General features: G+C 48.1%; 2 protein-coding genes across 2 annotated transcripts in view; one reads left to right on the top strand and one right to left on the bottom strand.

The window, feature by feature from the left end:
- CCDC60 (coiled-coil domain containing 60) overlaps positions 1 to 13,328 on the top strand; it is a gene marked incomplete at its 5' end in the record, with an annotated part of 45,315 nt that extends 31,987 nt beyond the window's left edge. Inside the window, 13 exons of the mRNA XM_083373400.1 lie at positions 2,510 to 2,692; positions 3,103 to 3,225; positions 4,090 to 4,194; positions 5,021 to 5,111; positions 5,702 to 5,951; positions 8,326 to 8,413; positions 8,777 to 8,830; positions 9,378 to 9,458; positions 9,645 to 9,734; positions 10,088 to 10,198; positions 11,319 to 11,450; positions 12,046 to 12,235; positions 12,777 to 13,328. Of these exons, the coding sequence (XP_083229526.1) occupies positions 2,510 to 2,692; positions 3,103 to 3,225; positions 4,090 to 4,194; positions 5,021 to 5,111; positions 5,702 to 5,951; positions 8,326 to 8,413; positions 8,777 to 8,830; positions 9,378 to 9,458; positions 9,645 to 9,734; positions 10,088 to 10,198; positions 11,319 to 11,450; positions 12,046 to 12,235; positions 12,777 to 12,881 (1,603 nt within the window). The 3' untranslated portion in view covers positions 12,882 to 13,328. The remainder of the gene's footprint in view (positions 1 to 2,509; positions 2,693 to 3,102; positions 3,226 to 4,089; positions 4,195 to 5,020; positions 5,112 to 5,701; positions 5,952 to 8,325; positions 8,414 to 8,776; positions 8,831 to 9,377; positions 9,459 to 9,644; positions 9,735 to 10,087; positions 10,199 to 11,318; positions 11,451 to 12,045; positions 12,236 to 12,776) is intronic.
- Positions 13,329 to 13,906: 578 nt separating this feature from the next.
- The window catches only part of GCN1 (GCN1 activator of EIF2AK4), a 46,114-nt gene continuing 35,443 nt past the window's right edge, over positions 13,907 to 24,577 (bottom strand). The window contains exons 47-58 of the mRNA XM_083373515.1: positions 24,396 to 24,488; positions 23,556 to 23,699; positions 22,959 to 23,228; positions 22,050 to 22,163; positions 20,593 to 20,823; positions 19,690 to 19,883; positions 18,594 to 18,708; positions 18,016 to 18,112; positions 17,686 to 17,834; positions 16,225 to 16,332; positions 15,046 to 15,264; positions 13,907 to 14,520 (exon numbers count right to left, since the gene is read on the bottom strand). Coding sequence (XP_083229641.1) covers positions 14,395 to 14,520; positions 15,046 to 15,264; positions 16,225 to 16,332; positions 17,686 to 17,834; positions 18,016 to 18,112; positions 18,594 to 18,708; positions 19,690 to 19,883; positions 20,593 to 20,823; positions 22,050 to 22,163; positions 22,959 to 23,228; positions 23,556 to 23,699; positions 24,396 to 24,488 — 1,860 coding nt within the window. The 3' untranslated portion in view covers positions 13,907 to 14,394. The remainder of the gene's footprint in view (positions 14,521 to 15,045; positions 15,265 to 16,224; positions 16,333 to 17,685; positions 17,835 to 18,015; positions 18,113 to 18,593; positions 18,709 to 19,689; positions 19,884 to 20,592; positions 20,824 to 22,049; positions 22,164 to 22,958; positions 23,229 to 23,555; positions 23,700 to 24,395; positions 24,489 to 24,577) is intronic.

Here is a 24,577-nt window from a genome sequence, read left to right as displayed (position 1 = left end):
GACGGTCCTGAGCGAGGATGGCTGTAGGAAAGTAAGAACAAAAATCAAGATGACAGTCACAGCTAACGACAGGGCGTTGACTTCATGGCTCTGGCCATCCTCTTGGCTTTTTTAAACCCCCCCCCCCCGCAGACATGCCTGCCCCTGAGTATCACATACTGCTATAGAATAACCCAGCCAAATTCCATCCTGTGGGTTGGCATGATTTTCCCCACCTGGCCAGCAGCTGCCTCTCCACACCGCTAGGCTCTTTTCCAAATCCTCCGTGCCGCTCTGGATATTAGGGACCCTTGATACAAAAAAAGATGTTGAGACCCTAAAAAGTGCGCAGAGAAAGGCAACAGAGATGATCAGGGGGGTGGATGGTGGCTAAAACATAGGAAGAACGGTTGCTAGAATTGGCAATGTCTACTCAGATGAAAACAAGGACTAAGGGTGACAGGATAGCCGTCGTCCAGCATTTGAGGGGCTGCCCCAAAGAAGAGGGAGTCAAGCTATTCTCCAATGCACCTGAGGGCAGGAGAAGAAGCAACAGATGGACACTAATCAAGGAGAGGAGAAACCTAGAACTGAGGAGGAATTTCCTGACAGTGAGAACAATTAACCAGTGGAATAATTTGCTTCCCGGAGTTGAGGATACTCCCATCACTGGAGGTTTTCAAGAAAAGATTGGACTGGGATGGTCTATTGCCTTGAGCAGGGGGTTGGACTAGAAGACCTCAGAGGTCCCTTCCAGCCAGAGACCTAAAACAAGATGGACCACATCAGCCAGTACGGCAGGCCCAATTGGCAAAAGAAAGCCCAGGACCGTATGGATGGGAAACATGCGGAAGGCAGTGGATGGACGCTGTGTTAAAATGATGATTGGTGTTGTTGATGATGATTACTAATAATATTAAGAGAGGAACGAGTCTAGGGTGCAGTTGTCTTACGTTAAGTTGTCCAGTGGCGAGCTGGCTGTGGCGAATTGTCCTAGACTCGTCTTTCCATGCTCTTGGCCCTCCGGTAAGCTTTGGTAAACCCATACTTTGAAAAAAAAATGCTTTGCATCTCTATGAAGGCCTTAGATTTTATATCTTGAAAGTTGAGAGCTACGTACAGCCCTCCGCTCGTTCTACAGGTCAGTCACCTCTCACTTCCCGTGCAGTGCTTGTTGAGATTTTCATTAAAGCCCAGCTGAGGCTTCCCGCCGAGCTGAAATGAATTTATTGCATTTGGTTTTATTTCACCTTTAAAGATATTCCATGTTGTGTATCAGGACCTCGGTAATACCGGAAGCAAACGTTTGTCTCAAGCCTTTATCAAACCGTGTCAGAATTAACAAATCGCTCAGATTTAGGGGTAATGAAACGCACAGCCTTGCTGAAACTTCTCCCCCCCCCACACGTGCATTTATCGTCAACTTAATATACATTCTTTTGTGGCTGGGTCATTTTTATTTGGCTACAGCACAAGGCTGACCTTTATCTCTGTTAATTTAATCTTCTAAAGCAGCTGGGGAATTCTGCTGAAAATGATTAGCTCTCAAAAAAAAAGCTCTTTGTTTCCCCACTGACAAAGTTATTCATTTACAAGGAAGAGACTGCCCTTGTCTGGCAAGTGGCAGAAAATATGTGTTGCAACGGTACAGTCGCTCGACGCTCAATTAATCTAACAGATGCATTGCAAAGTTCATTTTAAATGCATTTGCATTTTAATGGGTGCAATTTCGTTGAGTTGCTGCAGCAGGCCAACATTTTGTAGCTCTTGTGGGGGGTGGTTTCTACGACCACCCGTTGTGGCCTATGTCACCGCAGACAACTCACCATGGGACAAGAGTTACACTAATATCCAAGAAATAGTGGAATAGAGTCATTCAAGAAAAGATGCAAAGGAAGGGGGAAAAGAGATGTGAATGGAAATAATAATAATAAAATAAATAATAAACAAATAATAAAATAATAATAAAATAATTCCTTCAATTATTTTTAAACCATTAAGTTGAATTGTCCCACAGGAATGTTGTTCTGTGGCAGGTTGGCCGAGTTGGCCATGTTGAGTTGGCCACGGTGAGTTGAAGAGGCAAGGATCTGTTTCCTTAGGATGTTCTCCACCATCTTGGGAGGACCTTTGTGGATCCCATAGATCCACATTTCTCAGCGACAGCCAGTTTAAGCATCTGGACTTCAATTCCCCAGCTTGCTGGCTGGGGAATTCTGGGAATTCTAGCAAACAATAAACCCCTTTAACCAGCCATAATTCAAAGGCGGAATATTTTATTTCATTTTGTTTATCCCACCTTAGTCCACCCATCTTAAACTGGCCAAGGCTGACAAACTCTGCCGCGGAGGTTGCAGAAAAGAAGAAACTCGAGGTCGGTGTGTTCCTTTTCTACCCCGCCAGCCTCGTACGGGATGTATTTTTCTCTTGTTTAAAGAATCTTTTAAGGCAGCAAAAACAGCCGAGGGGCCTCCCCCGTGCTTGGAGACTCCAGTTTATGCATTGCTTGACGTCTCATCCTTTTCCGCAGGCATCTGATCAACTCGGTGAAGATCGGGCGGGGGTACTTCCATAGTCTTCGTCGAGAATCCATCAAGAGGAGGACCGCCTCCAGCCTGGAGGAGCAGAGGGAGGAAGAGAAGAGAAGGACGGAGTTTCAGCCCCCTCACTACTCCTCCTCCTCCTCTGAGGGAGAGTCCGACTCCGAATCTGAGTAGGTGCCCTCAACCTCCCGGGGCGCCGCATTGACCGATGGCCTCTCTTTCCCTGGAGCTCTTTTGGGTTTTGACCTCACCTTCCTCTTACTCCAGCTGGGCTAGCCTGACCCCACTGCCTTTTCCCTCCTCCTAAGTCCCTGCTCTGGAGGATTACAAGCCACCTCCGGCCGTCAAGAGAGCTCTTGCGCAAAAAAGGGCACTTCTAGCCGTTCAGGAGGGGGGGAGAAACACCAACACAAATCTCTGCCCTCCTTTGTGTTGACAGCCTGCCACATTTTGCAGTCCTAGCAGGCAGGGGTCAGCTTTGCAGGGCGAAGTCAGGTTGAGGAAACCCACCCTCCTCTCCCCTCCCCACGGGCCTTCCTTTCCGATGCGGTTTTTTTCCTCTCTCTTTCTCCCTCTTCAGTTTCTTTTTAACAGGAGGCTTCTTGGTGAGCGAGACGGAGAAGAAGAAGAAGAAGAAAATGGCCCGGCCTTTCACCCCCATCCATAATGGCCTGCTGTCACAAAAACATCCAGAGGCCCATTTGTAAGTTTCCAAGCAGTACAGCCGCTCATCTTCCCCCCCCCTCCGCCCGCCTCCCTCTAATTCCATCTCCCAAAGGGCTAAAATTCTGCCATGGGATCCAAAGAGAAAAGGGAGGGAGGGAGAAGAAGGAAAGGAATAGGAGGAGGAAGGGGGTAAGGAGAGAGGGAGGGAGAGAAAAGGAGGGACAGGGGAGGAGAAAGAGGGAAGGAGAGAAAGGGAGGGAGGGTGAGAGAAGAATGAAAGGAAGGAAGAAAGGAGAGAGATAGAGAGAGAGGGGAAGGAGAGAGGGAGGAAGAGAGAGAGATGAAAGGGGAGAAAGGGAGGGACAGAGGAGAGAGGGAAAGGGAGGGGGAAGGAGAGAGAGGGAGGGAGGGTGAGAGAAGAAGGAAAGGAAGGAGGAAGGGAGAGAGATGGAGAGAGGGGAAGGGGGAAGGAGAGAGGGAAGGAGAGAAAGAGGGAGGGTGAGAGAAGAAGGAAAGGAAGGAAGAAAGGAGAGAGATAGAGAGAGGGGGGAAGGAGAGAGGGAGGAAGAGAGAGAGATGAAAGGGGAGAAAGGGAGGGACAGAGGAGAGAGGGAAAGGGAGGGGGAAGGAGAGAGAGGGAGGGAGGGTGAGAGAAGAAGGAAAGGAAGGAGGAAGGGAGAGAAATGGAGAGAGGGGAAGGGGGAAGGAGAGAGGGAGGAAGAGAGAGAGAGATGAAAGGGGAGAAAGGGAGGGACAGGGAAGGAGAGAGGGAAAGGAGAAAGAGGGGAGGAGAGAAAGGGAGGGGGAGAGGGAGGGGGAGAGACTGGCTTCCAGCCAGAATCTGCCTCTTCTCTCTGTTTTTCTGCCAGTCAGCCCATCTGCCTCCCTCTCGTCTCCACAGTGACTCCATCTTCCGGCAACTCTGTGCCCTTCACTGGCTCCTGGAAGCTTTGACCCTGGAGCCTAGCAATAGCATGAAGCCCTTGATCGCCTGCTGGAACCCCAAGTAGGTCACAGAAGCTAACTGCCAGAGGGATCTGGGAGTCCTTAGTGGGCAATCCCTTCAACAGGAGCCAGCTGTGTGCTGCAGCTGCCAAAAAAAAAAAGCCAACAGGGGTGCTGGGCTGCATGAACAGAGGGATGGAATCGAGATCACGTGAAACGTTGATACCGCTTTACAAGGCCTTGGTAAGGCCCCACTCGGAATTCTGCAGCCGGTTTTGGTCACCACGGTGTAAAAAAGGTGCCGAGACTCTAGAAAGAGTGCAGAGAAGAGCAACAACGATGATTAGGGGACCAGAGGCTAAAACACATAAAGGAACGGCTGTCAGAATTGGGTATGTCTCGTTTTATGAAGAGAAGGACGAGGGGAGACATGATAGCAGCCTTCCAGTATTTGAGGGGCTGCCCCAAAGAAGGAGGTGGGGTGTTTAACTTATTTTCCAGAAGGCAAGACAAGAAACAATGGATGGAAACTAATCAAGGAGAGACGCAACCTGGAATTAACCCCTCCCTTTTTTGTGTGACAGTGCACGGTTGCTCTCGCTGTTGTCCCAAAGGTGCTTTATCCAAAAGGCAACTGGACTTCTATTTCTCCTGAAGACGTTTCGCTTCTCATCCAAGAAAGCTCCTTCAGTTCTCCGTCGAGTTCTTCTTCAGAACGGAAGAAGCTTATTGGATGAGAAGCGAAACGTCTTCAAAGAAAAGGAACAAAAAGAAAGTCCAGTTGAAAAAGCACCTTTAGGGCAACCGTGACCTGGAGGACAGAGAATCTTCGCAGACATGGAAAAGACATGGGGGAGAAAAAAAAGATGAAATCCCATCTTTCCCAGGGACTACGGTGGTGGGAAAAGTTGCATGAAAACCATCAACAGAGAGAAGGCGGTGAAGAATCGGTGGGAGCATTTTGTTCAGCATGCAAAGGTAGGTTCCCCCTGGGTGGGGAACTACTTCTACCGAAGGGCCAATTTTTCTTGGGGGCGAGACGAGGAGGGTTGATGCAGCTTTGTGAAACAAGCTTATAGCGGTAGATAGAATTAGAATAGAATAATCACAGAACGGTAGTTAGAATAGTAGAACTAAGGAGCAATTTCCTGACAATGAGAACCATTCAATCAATGGAAGGGTTTGCCTCCATAAAATGTGGGCGCTCCATCACCGGAGGCTTTTCAGAAGAGACTGGATAACCATGGGTCTGGAATGGTATTGGGTTTCCATCTCCGAGCAAGGGGGTTGGACTAGAAGACCTCCAAGGTCCCTTCCAGTTCTCTTATTCTGTTCACATTATGAGAAATCCTTCTTCACGAACCCAGGTTTTCTCGTAACATTTTGTGAATGCGTGATCCCTTGTCTCCAGAAGTTGTGGGTGCTCCAACACTGGAGGATTTTAAGAAGAGCCTGGACAGCCATTTGTCTGGGACGGTCTCGAGTTTCCCTCTCCGAGCAGGGGGTTGGACTAGAAGACCTCCAAGCTCCCTTCCGACTCTTCCGTTATTCTGTTACGACTCTTCCAGGGCAGAAGATATACTCAGAAGCAGATTCGGGGCCCGTCCAGCAAAAAGTCACCGAAGATGACAGGGAGCATGTCCAAGATCAGCGGGCTGTCCTCGCCACATAGTAAGACCACCTTGGCCAGCACCAGCTCCTTGACGCCCGGCTCCGATGAAGCCGCCCAACCTACGTCGGAAAGCGCCAAGGAGGTAGAAGAGCTGGAGTCCAGCTACAGCAAACAGACGAAGGAGGATGAAGAACCCGTGAGCTACTGTGAGCGCCTGGGAGATGCCAGACTGGCCAAAGGGACTGTTTTCTAGACTAGGGGTCTTCCAACTTGGCCCTTGGATGACTGGTGGACTTCAACTCCCAGAATTCCTCAGCCAAGCACGCGTGCCTGGCTGAGGAATTCTGGGAGTTGAAGTCCACCAGTCATCCAAGGGCCAAGTTGAAGTCCACCAGTCATCCAAGGGCCAAGTTGGAAGACCCCTGCCATAGAGCAAGTCCTCGTCTTACAACCCAATTGGGACCAGAAGCAAGGGGGTGGTCCAAGTCAGTTGCGCCCAATTTTGGGACCTCTTTGGGGCAGGTCTGTGAAGTGAATCGTGAGGCCATGGAGCAACTCCAGCTTCCCCCTTTTACTTGTCAGAGGCCGGCTGGGAAAGTGGGCAAAAGGGTGATCACATTGTCCCCAGTATGAGTCAATGAATCAGTTGTTAATTAAGCGAATCGGATGGTTTGAATAGGATCCGGCTTTTCTCCCGTTGACTGATTGCCAGAATGGGACAATTTGTCACGGCCAACTCGCCCCAGCCAACTTGCCATGGGACAACTCACTGCAGAACAATTTAACAATTCTATTTAATTACTTAAAAATAATTTAAAAAATACTTTTAACTTTTGTCGATCGCATTTCATTCTGTCCCTCCTTTTGCATCCTTTCTTTCATGATTCTACTCCACCCTTTTTTTCTTGGATATTAGTGTAAATTTGGTCCAGCAACTGCAGTGAGTTGACCACGGCGAATTGTCACAGACCCACCTGGAGAAGCTTACAATCACACGTCTCCAGGATGCTACAGTTGTCGCACCTACATGCCCTTTGTGCTCCTGGAAACCAGCGTGTATTTACAGTGGTGTGTGTGTGTGTGACATGATCTCCATTTGCGACTTTCCCAGCCCTCCTCCGACAAGCAAATTCAATGGAGGATGTTGGATTCGATTAACGATGGCCTGACTCACTGAACGACGCCTGCGAGTCACATACCCACCGTGGCAAAAGGTTCATCCAATCGAGCAGGACTGCATTAACAACGGCCTTGCTTAACAATGGAAATTCTGCTCCCAACTGCAGTTATAAGTCAAGGACTACCTGTGCCTTAAACATGGCTTAGTAGTCGGTACCTGCAGGATTTTTTTTCTATCTGGGCCATCCGGTATGCGTTTCCTGGGGAAAAAAGTTTGGTCCTATCCTTCCTTCATGAAGGCTGAAAGGCGGTTTCCATGTTGCTCCGCTCTGGCTTTGCAAAAAAAAGAGAGCCAGGCTTCTGTTCCTGTTAAATGTTTTGCATGCTCTTCCGTGACACAATTCTTCTTCTAAAGAGATCTGGCCAAACACACCATCTTTAATTTGTACTTCCATCGATTTACTGGTTTATGTATAAATTAGGGTGAGATTCTGTTACTTCCCTTTGCTTCCTTTTTGGAAGGGCTTGTCATTTATTCTTGGGGTTTTTCATACATAACCTTGATTGGTTCTTGGTTGATTTAATTTTTGCTCACCGTGGATATTTTCCACCTGCTTATGGATTTTGGGGTCAGCCGCTTCATAAATATCCCCTCGAGTCTATTGATTTGGGTGTATGTTAAGTGGAATATATGCATACTTTAGAGGTTCTGGAGAGCTAAACGAAGAACGGTTGCAGGAATTGGGTATGTCTAGTGAGTCTAATAAAAAAAGGACTAAAGGTGACACAATAACGGTGTTTCAATAATAATTGAGGGGCTGCCACAAAGAAGAGGGGGTCAACCTCTTCTCCAAAGCACCAGAAGGCAGGACAAGAAGCAATGGAGGGAAACTAATCAAGGAGAGAAGCAACCTGGAACACTAAGGAGAAATTTCCTATCGGGGAGAACAATAAACCAGAGGAACGGTTTGCCTTCAGAAATTGTGGGTGCTCCATTACTGGAGGTTTTTAAGAAGAGATTGGACAGCCATCTGTCTGAAATGGTATAGGGCTTCCTGCTCAAACGGGGTTGGACTAGAAGACCTCCAAGGTCCCTTCCAGCCTTATAATTCTATGGTACATCCTAAGAAAGAAAGTCAACAAATCTTTCAGTGGTGGGAGAAGGCTGCTCTATACTTGCTGAAAAGATGCAGATTCTAAAAAACAAGATGTTTTGTGACATTTCTTCTGCGATGTCTACAAGTTGGAACGTACACCCTGGTCTCTTCAAGATTATATACTTCCCAAATGAGATTATTGGATTATGCACCCCCTCTGGTTTATTTGGTGCACAACTGTGCTGTTACATTTCACACCTTGCTCATCCAACGCTTTTCACTGCAAACTCTCCAAAGAGCTTAAGTCTCCTGGAATTTAATTCTGGTTTCCTGCTAATTTTTTTTTTCTTTCTGTCCTCCACAGACCTGCAGACCTTAATTCGGATGATACACGAAGACGTGGCTAAGAATTTTAGCAAGGAAAATATGTTTTGGAGTACGAAACCACATTAGTAAGTTGGGGGACTGACTGTGGGGAGAGAGCGCATGCCTGTCTCTAATTTCAAGAGCACATTTAAGTTGCCTTTGTTTGCATTTTACAAAAGTAATTTGTTAAATTAGTTTGTCACCTATTAGCCGGAAAGGCTCCCGGTGCTGTTTGCTAGAAGCTCCTAAGGCTTCTTAACCCTCCCAGCCTTTGGAGGCCAATCTTAGCCTTGAATGAGCCACACTCAGTGACCCCACCCCAAGTGATGGTTGCATAGTTGGTCTTCTGAATGAAGGATCTTCGCTCGTTTGCTCTGAGCTTTCTCTGACCTTCTTGGCTTTGTTCTCTGCCGACATCTGAGCTTCAAGTTCTCCTTCTTATTTTTTAGTCTACACATGTACGATCCGGACAGTGAAATATCGTTTGGACAACGGGGCAAGAGGTAAGCAACAGCCGTTCTCCTGCCCCATGACTGAAGTCCTGGTCTGTTATTAGTTACAGCTGCTCCCCAAGTTACAGCCATTCATGTAGTGTCCGAAGTTACAACGGCACTGAAAAAAAGTGACTTTTTCACACAACTGATGCAGCATCCCCTTGGTCAAGTGATCGAAATTCCGACGCTTGTCAACGGACTCGTATTTATGACGGTTCCAGTGTCCCCGGGGTCACGCAAGCCAAGTCAATTGGGAAAGCCAGATTTCACCTAGCAATTTAACAACCGCAGCGATTCACTTAACAGGTGTGGCAAGTCGTAAAATGGGGCCAAACCCAATGAACAGCAGTCTCTCTTAGCAACAGAAACTTTGGGTTCCCAACTGCGGCTGTTGAGTCCAGGATTACCTGTGCCATGGGTTAGAAATTTTTTCCATGCTGGCTGGGGAATTCTGGGAGGTGAAGTCCCCAAGTCTTAAAAGTTGCCAAGGTTGGACACCCCTGCGCTAGAATAATAAAGCACTGGAAGTGCAGAAGGATAATCTGGTGTTTTTCAGCTCTGCGACATCTTCAAAGGACGATAAAGCCAACACAGGGATACACAAAGAAGGAAGCACAGTGGAGGCCAAGAGAAAGAGGTGAGTAGGGGGCCGGAGGTAAGGGAGGGAAGGTCAGTATAAACTCTTCTTCTCCACTCTGCTGGTTGTGTTAACATTCCAGAGTTCAGAGGATTTCGTTACAGATGTAGACAAAACCAAGGTTTTGGTGTGATGTTTCTTAGAGACTCCGTTGGTTTCCCTACGTGGCCTCTTGTTTTCTTGTAGTTCGCTGACCGTCACCGTCCGAGAAGATAAAACCACCACCGCCACATATATGGAAGATGACAAAACATCAGAGCTTTGCAGTCCTGAAAGGTAGGAACACAGATGCCAATAAGAGCCGGGCTGGCGCAGTGGTTATATAGAACGCAATATTGCAGGCTAATTCTGCCGACCGCCAGCAGTTCGATGCTGAAGGTTGACTCAGCCTTCCAGCCTTCCGAGGTGGGTAAAATGAGAAAAAGGCGTAAGAAAAAAAGAATGAAAATAGAAGAAGGTAGAGGTCAGTATAAATCCAGCTGGCCCCTTTCCCCACCTCCACTGGCCTTTGGCCTCTGTATTCAGAGTAACGGAATACCAGGGACCCTGGAGGTCTTCTAGTCCAACTCCCTTCTCAGGCAGAAAACTGGGGGAATGTCTTCCGATGTGATCTTTTTTTTTCCTCCCAGCTCTTTCATTAGAAGGAAGCAGCAACTGTGTCACGAGATGAGAGAATTGTTTTTTGACGTGTCCCAAGAAAATGCCTTCCGGCTGCACGATCAACTCGACATACTGGAGAGGTAGGTAGAGTCGTTCAGTGTTGTGAGGATGCCCGTGGACTCGTCGGCTGTTTCTGGGGCCCGGTTGCAAATGCCCTCACGCCCCACAGGTTGGGGACCCCTGGCTTAGTTCACAGCACAAGCTCGGCACATGCCACTGTCTGGCTCACCCTAACCTAACCAGGTAGCCCTCTGTAAAACTTAATTCTTTCCCCATAGAAGTTTCTTCTGCTCGCCTTCAAACAAGCCGATGGCATAAACACCCTTTGGAGAGCCAACTTGCAAGTAAAGGTTGAGGGTGTCTCACGTTTGTCAAGGAAACGTGAACTTTCCAGAAGGAGCTTCCGTATTTTTTTTTTTGAGTGCAGGCTTCTAGGATTTTTGCCGTACCGAGAATGAGGGTCAGTTGAGATCTGAGGATAGGGAGCAGCTGCTAAGATATCCGACATTCAGAACGCGATTTCCTTCAGCGTAGGAATCAATGTATGTTCTTTTCAAACATCCAACTCGAGATCTGTTAAAAGCCTTTCAACGGGGTGCTGGTAACAAGAGATTTCTAGATCTCAGGTCCCTGAAATTTCTTAGAATTAGGACAGGAATGGAAGGTGCACGAGATCTGGGACCGGATTGCTTAGCAACCCCAAAAGGAGGCTTACAACTTGGATTATGAAGTCGATGGATCCCTTTGCAGACACATGAATCAACACTGGTTTATTTATGGCTGTTTGCAGTGTCACGCACTCACTCACGCCTCCATGTTTTACCAGCGTGTCTGGTTTTCGGCAAAACTGTGCCCACGGTGAGCCACTGGCTCATTTAACAACCGCCACATTCACTTAACAGCCACCACCTTCGCTTAATGACTGCCTCAGAAAAGATGGTAAGATGTTACGACATACAACTGTGTAGTGGACGGCTCCCTTACGGTCTGATTTCAAGAACAATCGGTACTTTCTATCAGCTTAATGTAAAAATTACCTTAGTTTTTATCCTGCAGGTCTTGCAACTCCCCCCCCCCCAACACACACACACACAGTCACAAAAGGGCCAAATTGGAAAGGCCGGTTTATGTTGAACTTATAGGCCACCAAATGCAGGAAAAACCTTCATGACTTCTTCGGATGTTTATTCCGTTTGACAGGAGACGAGAGGAGAAGAACATTCAGAAATTCCTGTGCCTAAACTATCTTACCCGTTTCCGGAAAGACCTCGAGCGAATGAGACAATCTGTGGTGGGCAAAGAGCCTGAACAGGATGCAGAGTCAGAAAACTGGTGAGGAAGGGAGGGAGCAGAAGGCTGAGCTGGACTTTTGGGCTGCGTAATTTTGCAGAGGAAAACCAGGAACGCAATCCTCGTGTCATAAATCTCCTCGATCAGAGTTGAAAGCAAACCCAAGTTGCTTAATGGTTATGTTGTGCCTTGGCAAGAACAGATGTTTCCATCATCCAAAATCTGGGCGATTTTTATCAACTTAAATTCCAAACCTCTTGTGTCTTTGAGGAATTGTCATAGGGGCCTTCCCCTAGTAGTCTTGATTATGATCAGTTGCATGTCAAGGATGATGTTGGGAAACTGCCAGGCAGGCTGGAAGGAGGCGTCAAGCGAGGCTCTAGCTTGGAATCCTTGCGTAGTCGCAAGCGGCATAAACGTGAGCTGTCTCAAGTTGTATGAAATCATTATCTGGTCATTCCCAGGGGAAGGCAAGCAGTCTGGGAAGATTCTTGTAACACTGGCGGTAGACAGTAAAGTTGCTTACTCTAGCTAGTTATGACTGGGCCTCGTTGCCGTCATCTGAGTCATACCTTTCAGGCTTTAGAGACATCCAGGTTAAAGGTTTTTCTCTCGTTTAATTTTTTTTTTCTTCAAGGTTTTCAACTTTGCTGGAAAGGATTCCAGATGACATCAGAAGAGACCGCCGTACCCAGAAAGTCCTCAAGAAGCTGGAAAGGTTTGCCAGGAATCCGGACTTACGCATCCGGCCTCCCACTTTTTTGAAGGTCTTGGGAGAACTTCGGATTTGGGAAATTTGCTCTCCAGACATCTGCGCAGCTGTAGAGGTGAGGGATGCGGGCGGGAAGGAATTCAGCTGCTTCGGTCTCAAAGAGGCCAAGATACAATGCTATTTACTGAACCCCCTTCGTGTACATTTTTAAAAGGATGAATTCAAGGGAGATACAGGCACTCCTTGATTTACAACTGTTCATTTAGCAACCGTTCGAAGTTACAACAGCAGTCCCAAGGTCCCTTTCAACTCTGTTGTTGTTATCTGGTCTTTCCCAGGTGCAAGCTTGCCAGTCTGGGGAGATTCCTGTATTACAGGCAGAGAACAATGAAGTAGCTAGTTTGATCTTTACATACGTGGGTCTGGTTCCTTGTGCCTGACACTGTGGGAGGACACAGCAAGGCTGTCAGTGCAGGGGAAAAGGCTAGGTTGTTGATGGGCCCCGCTGCAATGGCATCCCAAAAAGAAATGTAGATCCATTATTCTGGTTGTCATAAGATGCAAAAGATCAGTGGAATAAATACAGCGGGACCAACATCTCCTTAGAAGACCTGACAATCAAATCTTTGTGTTCTTGCATTTTTTTTTCATCACAGTTCCTGCGCGAATATATTGTGGATATGCCTGAGGAAGACTACAAGCAGTGGTTGCAGGCTCGGGTGCCATTCTCCAAACGGGTGCACAGCGCTCCTCCTCTGTGACCCCAACACACCCAGCTCAAATAGATCGGGATCCCCTCTGTGAAAGAAAGGGTCGCTGGGGATCACCAAGAGATCACATTCTGGGGAATGCCGAAGGACCCAACTGGAAGACTAGAAAATGCTCATTCTCAGAAGTCTGCCTAGAACCCTTTTGGGTTGCAGGTTCAAAAGCCAGAGAATTGATCAGCCAAAGCCATCTTCACCTTAGAAGATTGTTGTTGTTTTTTGTAAATGTTTTTGTTGTTGCACTGAATTTCACGTTTATATATGGGGAGAGGAACCGTTACACAAGAGAATTTAGCTCAGTTCTGGTTTGTGGGACAGCAGGTTTCTCACGGTGACCAGCTTCTTCCACTGAACAAGCAGGCCTTAGAGTCCGTCGGTTCCAACTCTTGTTATGGTTATTTTTGTGGTTCTGTATTTAATTTGGATGGATTAAAATCCTTATTCAAGCATTGCAGAGTCTCTGAAAGCCGTTTTTTTTTCTTGCCAGCTGAAAAAACGAATCCAACTATATTTTCCAAAAAAAACCACCCCAACCCCACACCAGGTAACGAAGTCTTTTTTGAGTCCCTGAGGATCACAGTAACCTGGAGAAGCAACTGAGTTACCCATGTCGTGTGAAGGTTGTGTTGACATGAGTTGATGACTTAATGCGGTGTTCCTGAACCGTGGCAACTTTAAGATGGGTGGACTTCAACTCCCAGAATTCTCTAGCCTGCATGGGTTAGGATTAGGAATTCTGGGAGTGGAATTCCACAAGTCTTAAAATTGCCAAGTTTGGAGACCCCTGAATTATAGTATTATCGTATCCTCTTAGGTTATGGGAACTGAACTCCACGTGTCTTAAAAGTTGGCAAGGATCAGAAACACTGGCTTAAGGTATTGTCTGAATCAAGCCCACTGTGGTTTAGACTTGCGTGCCTGAATTCCTGAATGTTGGGCCAGCTTATTACACTCCAGGCAAGGCAACAATTGAAGTTTTTCATGTGTGTGAGGATGTGCACCAATAACGATGGCCAACAAGAGATTGAAAGCTTTTTAATAAATTGCCATTCCAACTGCAACCGTTAACCCTTTCTGCATTTCTCTGGCCCCTTAGGTGATCTGATTTGCAGAATCAGCAGCCTTCAGAGCCACCTCAAGCCAGCAACACCTCAGAACAAAACTTGCTTTTGACAAAAAAAAATAATAATTAATCCCTTTCCGCTTAAAGCCAAGTGGAAACGTCTCCTTCCACGCAGAGGGATGTGTGAATTCGCCACTAACTCACTACCAAAATCAACAGAATTTCCAAAAAAAAAGGGGGGGAGAGGCGAAGGACAGGCCAAATTCTCTTGTTTAAACTAGCAGAATAATTAAGGCTATTAAAATAGTCTCCCAACCCCCTCTTTTTTTTTTTCCTTCTTAATCGGCTCCCCGGTCACAATTAGCATTTTCAAAAATGAAAACATTGTCGTCGGCTTTGACTTGCAACGCTGAAGCAGCAAGGGTCAAAGGGCCAACTGGCTTCTCACGTCAGGATGGTGTCGTCAATTTGTTCGACCGAGTCAGCTTGATTGGCGAGCTTCTTCAGGGATCGCCGGCAACTCTCGTTCAGCAGTTCCAAACTGGCACCGTCAAGGATCTTGGAGATGGACTACGAGACACCAAGTTCAGAGAAGGGTTTTCAGTCCACCTTTATGCCCCTAGAGGTCTATTTCCAGGTCCCAATTCACATGCCTAAGGCAGGACTAGAACTCACAGGCTCCTGGTGATTGGCCCAAAGTCACCCAGCCGGTTTTCATGCCTAAGGCAGGACCGGAACTCACAATCTCCTGATTTCTAGCCTGTGTAGTGTCACCAGTACACCAAACTGGCTCTCTCTTCATTCAGTTATGAATAGTATTATTATATTACACATTCTATCAGTCAGTATGTTATTAAATGACATGTAAAATTATCAACCCTTTGCAACCCTGGCTGGCTCAGGAATTCTGGGAGTTGAAGTCCACAAGTCACAAAAGAGCCAAGGTCGCCTACCCCTGGCCTAGTGCCACATCCCAACCACACCGCTTTGTGAAGTGACACCCGTCACAAAGTAAAGTGCAACAGGCTGGGTTCTCCCCTCGCTTCCGGCTCCACTTCGGCTCTATCTCCCCCACCGCCTAAGGCAGGCCTTTACCTGAACCATCTCCTCGCCTTCTCGCATCTTCAGGAGGTTGACAATGGCCTGGTCACTGTAAGCCCTGACGCTGGTGTTCTTATCTTTCGTGTTGTCCAGGAGCGCCTTGAGGATGGGCTTGGCCACGGGGGGGTCCAAAGGGGGGAGAGGGGCTTTGCTGGCCCACCAGATCATCTTCTCTGCAATCAATTTGATGTCGCTGGACGGATTCTGAAGACTCTTTGAGACCAGCAAAGGGGGAAAGATCAGGATGGCCTCAGCCTCAGCCCTGCCTGGCTGGCTGCAGCGGTTTCAAGGGCTGGCTAGCTTTTTTTTGTGAAGTAAGTTGGATTTCCTCCCAAGGAGATATCGCAGGTGGTCCTTGATTTACAATCCTCGCGTTTAGTGACCGCTCCAGGTTACAACGGCACTCAGAGAAGGGACTTGTGACCCTTTCTCACCCTTACGACCCTTGCAGCATCCCCATGGGTCGCGTGATCAAAATTCAGACGCTTGGCAGCTGACCCCTACTTGTGATTGGTCGCAGCCCCTTTTCGTGACCCTCTGACAGGCAAAGTCAGTGACCAAGCCGAATTCCCTTAACAATTGCGTTGCTGACTTCACAAGTGCACCGATTTAACAACTGTGGCAAAGAAGGCCGCAAAATGGGGCAAAACCCACGTGACAACTGTCCCGCTCTGACCCAGGACCCGTTTTCATAGTTGAGGCTCTCGTGGCATCCTTACAGTCACGGGGTCAAAATTTGGGCCCCGTGATCACCGTTTGTGACCCTTCCCAGCTGGCTCCAGACAAATAAGAGGGAGCCAAGCTGGCTTAACAACTGTGTGACTCCCTTAAGGAGGTCGTAATGTGGGACACAACCCACTTAGCAACGGCCTGGCTTAGCCATGAACATTTGGGGACCCCGTGGTGACCGTTAAATCGAAGACTGTCTGTTGATCAACCTCAAAATGTCTAATCCTAATTCTTTATCTGAGAGGCAGGGCGGCATAACTGATTCTGAATCTGCTGAAAAGGAGAAGATGGCTCCTTAGTAAAATATTTAGAACAACAAGAGTTGAAAGGGACCTTAGAGGTCATCTAGTCAACACACACACACACCGCAATCCCGTCTCAAGAGAATCGGGGTGCAGAGAGGTCCGAAGTCCAAGCCAGCCCATCCAGGGGCTGCAGCCTTACCTTGATGAAGAGGTTGGAGAGCTTCGGGGGAAAGTTTCCGCCGTTGGCTTCTATGTGGTGCTTCATGAGGAAGCCCATTCCTCGGACGCCGGCGATAGCAATGGGGATCTGCAGCCGGGGAAACCAGCAGAGAAGCAAAAAGCCATCAGATCCCAGCAGAATCCGAGACTAGGCAACACGATTGCAAAAAAAAATCGACAGTCAATACACTCCTGGGCAAAAGTCTTAGGCCTCCGTGAGATTTATACACCAATTGAGAAAATATATCCTCTTGCTGGCATTGCCCCTCCTAAGACCAGGAGCAAAAGAGCAACAGATGCTGAGAATTCAGCGAGGGAATGAGGGGGGTCGAAGAGGGCATCTAGGTCAAAACTAACCCTCCCCTCTCTCAACACATGGGGGAGGGATACGACACACCAGCCGTCTCCTGTTTGCAACAACAGCCCCTTCAGCAGTTCCAAGAAGGCTCCACACCCATTGGCACACTCATTCAGGTGACCCTGAGGGCACGGAGGAACCGCCAAGTGGCCTCAAGGACTCTCAGAAAGAGTACTAATGACCAGATGACTGCAAGGGATATAATCCTTCCACCCTCCACCGTTCGGTCAGAATTAAAAGAAGCTTCTTTGATGAGAAGTGAGACGTCTTTGAGGAAAACTCAGCTGCTTTTTTTTGTGGGGGGGGGGGAGAGAAAAAGCCCCTTTGCGATAAGCTAGAGAATGCTCCTGAACAGATATGGGGGCCTCAAGCCGGCCGACTCAGATCTGGGAACAGCTTTACAGCAAGGACACCCGTTCTTGAGGGTACGCAAGAACAAAATCGAGTTAAAAAGATGGAGGAAGGACTCTTGAGCAAGGAGTAACATTAAAGGAGGCTCTGGCTAAAGGATCCGACCTCCCTTATACTACTAGGAGGACCCTGAATAGGTTGAGAGTTAAGAGTGCTTAAGTGTGAGACCAACTAGAGGCTCTTAAGTGGAGAACAACACACGGTGTGAATGTGGAGACACAGAGCTTGCCGCATATGCTGGTATGTTGGCTACTACCAGAAGCATGGACCGATAATGACTTATTGGGGGCTTTGTCTTGACAAAGCCAAGAAAGTGGTGTCCTTAAAGTTTGACCCAGACATGGAGGAGGAGGAGGAGGAGGAGGAGGAGGAAGAAGAAGAAGAAGAAGGAGGAGGAGGAGGAGGAGGAGGAGGAGGAGGAGGAGGAGGAGGAGAAGGAGAAGGAGAAGAAGGAGAAGGAGAAGGAGAAGGAGAAGGAGAAGGAGAAGGAGAAGAAGAAGGAGAAGGAGAAGAAGAAGAAGAGGAAGCAGCAGCAGCCATGGTATGATGACCTTATATAATTATGCCTCGGTCTCCTTCTTGGAATTCAACCAGAAAATGCAGGCGGTTGGGGTGAAGTTTTTCAAGAACAGGAAAAAGCAGAAGGCGAAATCGCAGATGCGAGAGATTTACCCGGTCAGCGACCGTGTTGCTGAAGATCATCTCGTGGACGCTGTTCGAATACTTGGGGGTACACAGCCTGCTGGCCGCCGTCTTCACGGCCACCGAGAGGGCCAGGCTGCGTCCGTGCCTCACCATCCAGTCGATGCCAGAGACGTCCGCTGTGGGACGAAAGAAGGATGGCCCGTCAGCCCAGCATCGCAACCTTCCGTTCCCCAACCTCGTCGCACCCAGAGAAAACGGCCACTTAATTGAGGACGACACCACCGTGACAGAAAATAATGTTCCTTCAGCCTCTCTGGGGAATTTCAGCCCCCCCAAACACACACACACAAAGCCCACCGAGAAGATGATTCTGGAGGACGCCACCGAGTTCCTCATCCGTCAGAAACGCACACATTTCAGCCAAGCAACCTGCCGAGGCCATGCGAGTCGCATCCTGGCAAGGAAAAAAAAAAGCAAAAAGAGAATGTTTCCACTCACAAGGAAGGTTACCAGCCAGTAACATTTTCACCCCTGCTTTCTTTTCTAATGTAACCTTTCCAAGATAAATTTTAAAGGTAAAGGTAAAGGTTCCTCCCGCATTAGTCGTTTCCGACTCTAGGGGCCGGTGCTCATCTCTGTTTCAAAGCCGAAGAGCCAGCGCTTGTCCGAGGACGTCTCCGTGGTCATGTGGCCGGCATGACTAGACGCCAAAGGCGCACGGAACGCTGTTACCTTCCCACCGGAGCAGTCCCTATTTTTCTACTTGCATTTTTACGTGCTTTCGAACTGCTAGGTTAGCAGAAGCTGGGACGAGTAACAGGCGCTCACTCTGCTACGCGGCACTCGGGATTCGACACGCCAAACTGCCAACCTTCTGATCGACAAGCTCAGCGTCCTACCCCATTTTACATAAATTTTACATAAATATAAAATACCTCTTCGTGGCCCAGCATGCTGAGGAGCATGGTGATGATGCTCTTCCGAACGGCGGCATCCACTTTGGCTCCCGCCCCCTGAGTTACAAACCGCAAAGCTTGAAGCATGGTGTCCCTGCAAAGCCCCAAGAAGGAGAGAGAGAGAGAGAAGAGAAAAGTCAGCAGGGCTTAAAAACACGGGAACGAGCAAGCGAAGCACCTCTTGCGTGTAACTGTACTTGTGAGAATTGCAACATCCCTGGGTCACCATTTAATCGCCATTTGCAACCTTCCCAGCTGGCAAAGTCAATGAGGGAAGCTGAATTCGCTTAACAACTGCATGGTTCACTTAACCACTGCTTAACATCCAGGTCAAAAAAAGAAAAAAATTGGGGACGATTCACTTGCTTAGCAACGGAAATTGTAATCCCAATTTTCTGGTTGTCAGTCAGTTGGTCAGTCAGAGGCACCTATATAAATCTTTCCAGTGGCTAAGGCACCAGGCTAGAAAGCAGGAATTTGGGAGTTCTAGTCCGGCCTTAGGCATGGCAGCTATTTGGGAAGACCGTGGGCCAGTTCCTTTCTCTCTCTCTCAGTCCAACTCCCCTCACAGGGTTGTTGTTGTGGGGGAAAATATGAGGAAGGAGGAGCATTAGATGTGTTCGCTGCATTGAGTCATTTGTGCTCTTTCCTGAGCACAAAAAAACAAAAAAACAAAAAAGAAGAGGGAGTCAAGATATTCTCCTAAGCGCCCGAAGGCAGGACAAGAAGCAACGGATGGAAACTCACCAAGGAGAGAGAAGCAACCTGGAACTAAGGAGAAACTTCCTGACCGTGAGAACAATTAACCAGTGGAACAACTTGCCTCCAGAAATCGTGGATGTTTCATCATTGGACTTTTTAAAGAAGAAACCGGACAGCCACTTGTCTCAAATTGTATAGGTTCTCCTGCCTCAGCAGAGGGTTGGACTAGACGACCTCCGAGGTCCCTTCCAACTCTGTTGTTCTATCCTATTCTAAAATGAGCTTTCCTGAAGGAAACCCACAGAGGGAGGAGGAGGAGGAGGAGGAGGAGGAGGAGGAGGAGGAGGCGGCATCGGCCAGCTCAGCCACTTGCCTGATGCCAGAGTCTTCGCTGGTGCGAATGCCGTTCAGCAACTCGGTAAAGAGGGGATCGACCTTGGCGTGAATGGCGATCAGCTTTCCCAGAGCGTCGGCGGCTTTCAAACGGACCACCCGGTTGGGGTCTTGTAAGGCTTTGGTGAAGGTGGTTTGAAGCTGAGGCAGGAATGGCTTCAGAGCAATGCCCACCTGCCAGGGGGACACATCACACACCTCAATGCAAGCATGGGTAGTCCCTGACTTACAACCGCTCCTTTGGCGACCGAAGTCACAACAACAGGTGACTTATGGACCCTTTTTTGTTTTACACTTATGACCGTGGCAGCATCTCCACGGTCACGTGATCAAAATTCGGACACTTGGCCGACTCATATTTATGACGGGGATTGCAGAGTCGTGTGTGTGTGTGTGTGTGTCACTTGATTCCCTTTTGCGACCTTCTGACAAGCAAAGCCGGATTTACTTAACGGCTGTGTTACTAACTTGACAACCGCAGTGATCCACTTCACAACCGACAGCAAGGAAGATCGTAAAGCGGGGCAAACCTAACGTAACAATTGTCTCGCTCAGCCAACGGGAACTCAGTCCAAGTCAAGGCTACCTGTATATAAGGAGCTTTAAAACCTCTGAGGTCTACAAAAAAAGACCTCACCCAGCGTGAGGAATTCTGGGAGGTGAAGTCCACAAGTCATGAAAGGGCCAAGTTTGAAGACACCCCCCCCCCCTGCTTTAAAGCAAAGGGTGTGCAAGCTTGGCCACTTGAAGACCCGTGGACTTCAACCCCCAGAATTCCTCACTGGGCAACCTTTCTTGACACATTTAAAAAAAAAAAAGCCTGCGCCATGGGGTCCTCGCCCAAGCTCTTCCCGGATTTGGTTCCCAGCGTTTCCTCACTTACCTTGGCCAAGAGAAGACTTAAGGTTTCCAGCAGAGCCACCTTGACGTTCCAGCTGAACCGGTCTCCCAAGATCCGGATGAGGGGCCCGGTAATGCTGACCACCGATGGTTTCAGAGCTTCGGCGGAGGTCAGCTTAATGACCAGTCCCAAAGCTTTGGCCGCCTCTTCCTTCTGGTCTGAGTTGCCGGTCAGGACCCCCTCCCGCAGCATGGGCAGGATGGAGGTCACGCCCTGGGTGGGAGGAGCCAAGGCAGACAGGTGGTGAGTGGAGAGACAGGTGGGATTCAGGTTCCTTTCTGTCCAACTGCCAGGTTTAATTACGATGGTGCTCCTTGGTGCTCGGCTGCTTTCTTACCCATGACCCATCGCCCAATGACGTTACCTAGTTGGCTCACGAAACATCTGCCAGAAAAGAGCAACGCTCAGAGAGCACCAAGGACCCCACAATTCTTCTTCTTCCTCCTCCTCTTCTCTGCAAAACCCCCTCTCTTCTAGTAGTGATGATGTTATCTTTTGGGCAATGAAATATCTACAAGACAACTGCCAAGCTCAGAGAGCACCAAGGATTCCACAGTCCTCCTCCTCCTCCTCCCCACAAACCCCACTCCCTTCTAGCACTGCTGATGTTACCCGGTTGGGTAATGAAACGTCCGCCAGAAAACAGCTAAGCTCAGAGAGCACCAAGGACCCCATAGTCCTCCTCCTCCTCCTCTTCCTCCTCCTCCACCACCATCGCCAGCAGCACCACCCCACAAACTCCACTCCTTTCTAGCACTGATGATGTTACCTAGTTGGGTTATGAAAGGTCTGCAGGAAAACAAGCAAGCTCAGAGAGGACTAAGGACCCCACAGTCTTCCTCCTCCTCCTCCTCCTCCTCCTCCTCCTTCCTGCAACCCAACTACTCCCCTTCTGGCATTAATGATATAGTAATCCTGTTGTTTACAGGAGATGGCATGAGGGCTTCAACGGCTGATCTTCCGTTACAGGAGAGACACAAGATCATGGAAAATTCTTCCAGGACAACCACTTCCAATACTAAGGCTTCGATTCTCAAAATTTGTATTCTGGTTTCAAGGAAGGAATTTGGAGCCTATAGTAGCATACCATCCCAAGTTGGGGGATAAATGTCATCCAGATCAAAAAAAAAAGGCACCCGGACTTTCTTCTTTAAAAACATTTTGCTTCTTATCCAAGAACAAGTTGAGAGCTGAAGAAGCTTCTTGGATGAGAAGCGAAATGTTTTCAAGGGGGGGGGGGGAACCAAGAAAGCCCAGTTGCCTTATAGGAAAAAAAGAAATCACCTTTAGGATATATTGGGGACATATATGCTATGGGAAGAGGAGGTCCCTTCTGGGGCATGGTCCAAATAGTTCATGGTGCAGCCATCAAACAGGATGACCCCCCACACACAGACACAATAATGAGGCTCAGAGCCTTGCCTGCCCCCTGCTGTTACCTTCTTGGGAATGCAGAATCCAGGCACATGTTCTCCGGCGGCATCGTTGCCAACGATACGAATATCCCTGTGGAGGTCTTCTATGAGGGCCAGCTGGCTGCCAGCATCTAATTTCTAGGAAAGGAACCAGAATCCCATCGTTACGAGGAAGCACCCATCAACGACAGAATAACAGAACAACAGAGCTGGAAGGGAGCCTGGAGGTCTTCTAGTCCAACCCCCTGCTCGGGCGGGAGACTCTGTGCCATTTCAGACAAACGGTTGTCCAGCCTCTTCTTAAAAACCTCCAGTGATGCCAAACTAGGTAACAACATCAGAGCTAGAAGGGAGAGGGGTTTGCTGTTTGTAAACTGGTGGCTTGCCCATAAATGTCAGTGGGAAGACTTTTTATTTATTGATTTATTGATTGATTGATTGATTGATTGATTGATTGAGTTTATATACCGCCCTATTCCCGTAGGACTCAGGGAGGTTTACAAGGCAATTAAAACATAAAATACAAAAATTAAAATCAGTTAAAACAATTAATTAAATTTAAATTAAATTAAATTTTGATGGTTTCTTGATTAAGCTAGGGTGAGCTTGCTTGTCTGCTTTGATTGGGCTTTTGTTTGCTTGATTGTTGGTCTAATGTTGCAGAAACAACCTAGTTTGGTAATGAAATGTCTGCAACAAAACTACCCAGCTCTGAGAGCAGCAAGGACCCCACAGTTCTCCTCCTCCTCCTCCTCTCCGCAAACCCCACTCCCTTCTAGCACTGATGATGCTACCTAGTTTGGTAACAAAACGTCTGCAAAAACCCAACCAAGCTCAGAGAGCACCAGGGACCCCACAGTTCAGCCCTGAGCCACAAATATTCCCTTCGACCAGTTTCAAAGCCTGGGTGCTCCTTTCTTGTCCAACTCCTACCTTGCTGATGGCGTTGAGCGCATCCCAGCTTTCATTCAGAACCACGGAATTGGTGTCATTAAAGAGGCGGATCAGGCCCGAGACCAGGTTGCGCAGATGGGCTGTGTAGTCCGCCTTGGTCTTGGAGCAGTAGATGTTGAGGATGACGGCCGCCGCTTGGCGCATCCCGACTTCGGCGCTGCGGGTTGTGTCTAAGAGATCCTCAATGATAATCCTCTGCCCGGCCTCGTCCTCTACCGACAGAATTACAGCCTGGCAGTTCAGCATCTCCTAGGAGAAAAAGGTTTCCAACCATTCGCGGTTGCATCAGAAATGTTTCCGAGACTCTCCGGCCTTTTATCCCACTTTGGGCTCTTACAAGATCAGCTTGAAATCTCTCTTAAGGGTGAGATTCATCTACGCTGCTTAACGGACCATGGACAGATCCAGGCCAAACCACAATTTTAAAACCACCCGGTGGAGAAGGCAACCTGGCCCTTTTTACTGCTTTTCTATACCTCTCATTTTTAATACAGGTAGTCAAGGACTTAAAACCATTTGATCGAACTCTGGGCTGTGGGCAGAGTTTGCCTGCAATACTGCACTTTAACCACTTGCCTGCTGTTCATCGTTTGTGCCAAGCTTCTCCTTGAGGGCTGACATCATGGCAGGCAGAATGACACCCAGGTGGCGGGTGAGAGCATCACCAGCAACAGAGGACAGGAAGGCCAGGACTCTGGTATTGACGGGAGGAGAAATAAGCTGACGGAAACAAGAAAAGAGATTTACAGTTAATATTAAAGAAAGAAAAACAGTATGTCTGTTTTTTATCTATCAATCAATCAATCTATCATCTATCTACCTCTATCATCTCTTATTTCACTCTCTCTCTATCAAAAGGTGTCTAGAGTCGCTGTGAGTGAGTAGGCGGCTACATAAATTTTCCATACAAAAAGAAAGAAAGAAAGAAAGAAAGAAAGAAAGAAAGAAAGAAAGAAAGAAAGAAAGAAAATCAGTATGTCTATTTCCTCCTTCCCTCCCCCCCCTCTCTCTCTCAGAATAAAAATTCTTGAGGATACACAAGGAAAAATTTGAATTAAAAAGATGAAGGAGACCGTCGAACAAGGAGTAACATTAAAGGAGGCTGAAGGATCTGACCTCACTCATACTCCTTGAACAGTTGAGGGTTGGAGTGCCTAAATGTAAAACCAACATGCTCAAGTGGAGGCTGTCAGTGGAGAACAAAACGCTGTGTGAATGTGGAGAGATGCACAGCCCATCCCATCCGCTGGTATGTCGGCTGTTACCAGAAACACGGACCGGTAACGACTTATTTTTGGCCAAAGCCAAGGGGGGTCTTCATTCTGGCAGTTTAAAGTTAGATTTAGGCACAGAAGAAGCAGAGGCGGAACAGGAAGTGAGCATCTTTCCGAACCGGAAGAAGAGATGCAAATATACCTTTGGCACCAAGTATGGCAACACCACCCGACTTTTCACTGCCATAACCTGCTTCAGACCATCCAGGGCGAACTCTGATGTTTCTTCCCATTCCTAGAGGAAGGAAAGAGCAGGAATAGAAACGGGTTAATTCTCCTCCAAAGCGCCAGAGGGCATAACCAGGAGTAACGGATGGAAACTTT

This window comes from Vipera ursinii, assembly GCF_947247035.1.
Source record: "Vipera ursinii genome assembly, chromosome: 14".
Lineage (NCBI taxonomy): Eukaryota > Metazoa > Chordata > Lepidosauria > Squamata > Viperidae > Vipera > Vipera ursinii.
This window is presented reverse-complemented; position numbering and strand designations above follow the sequence as displayed.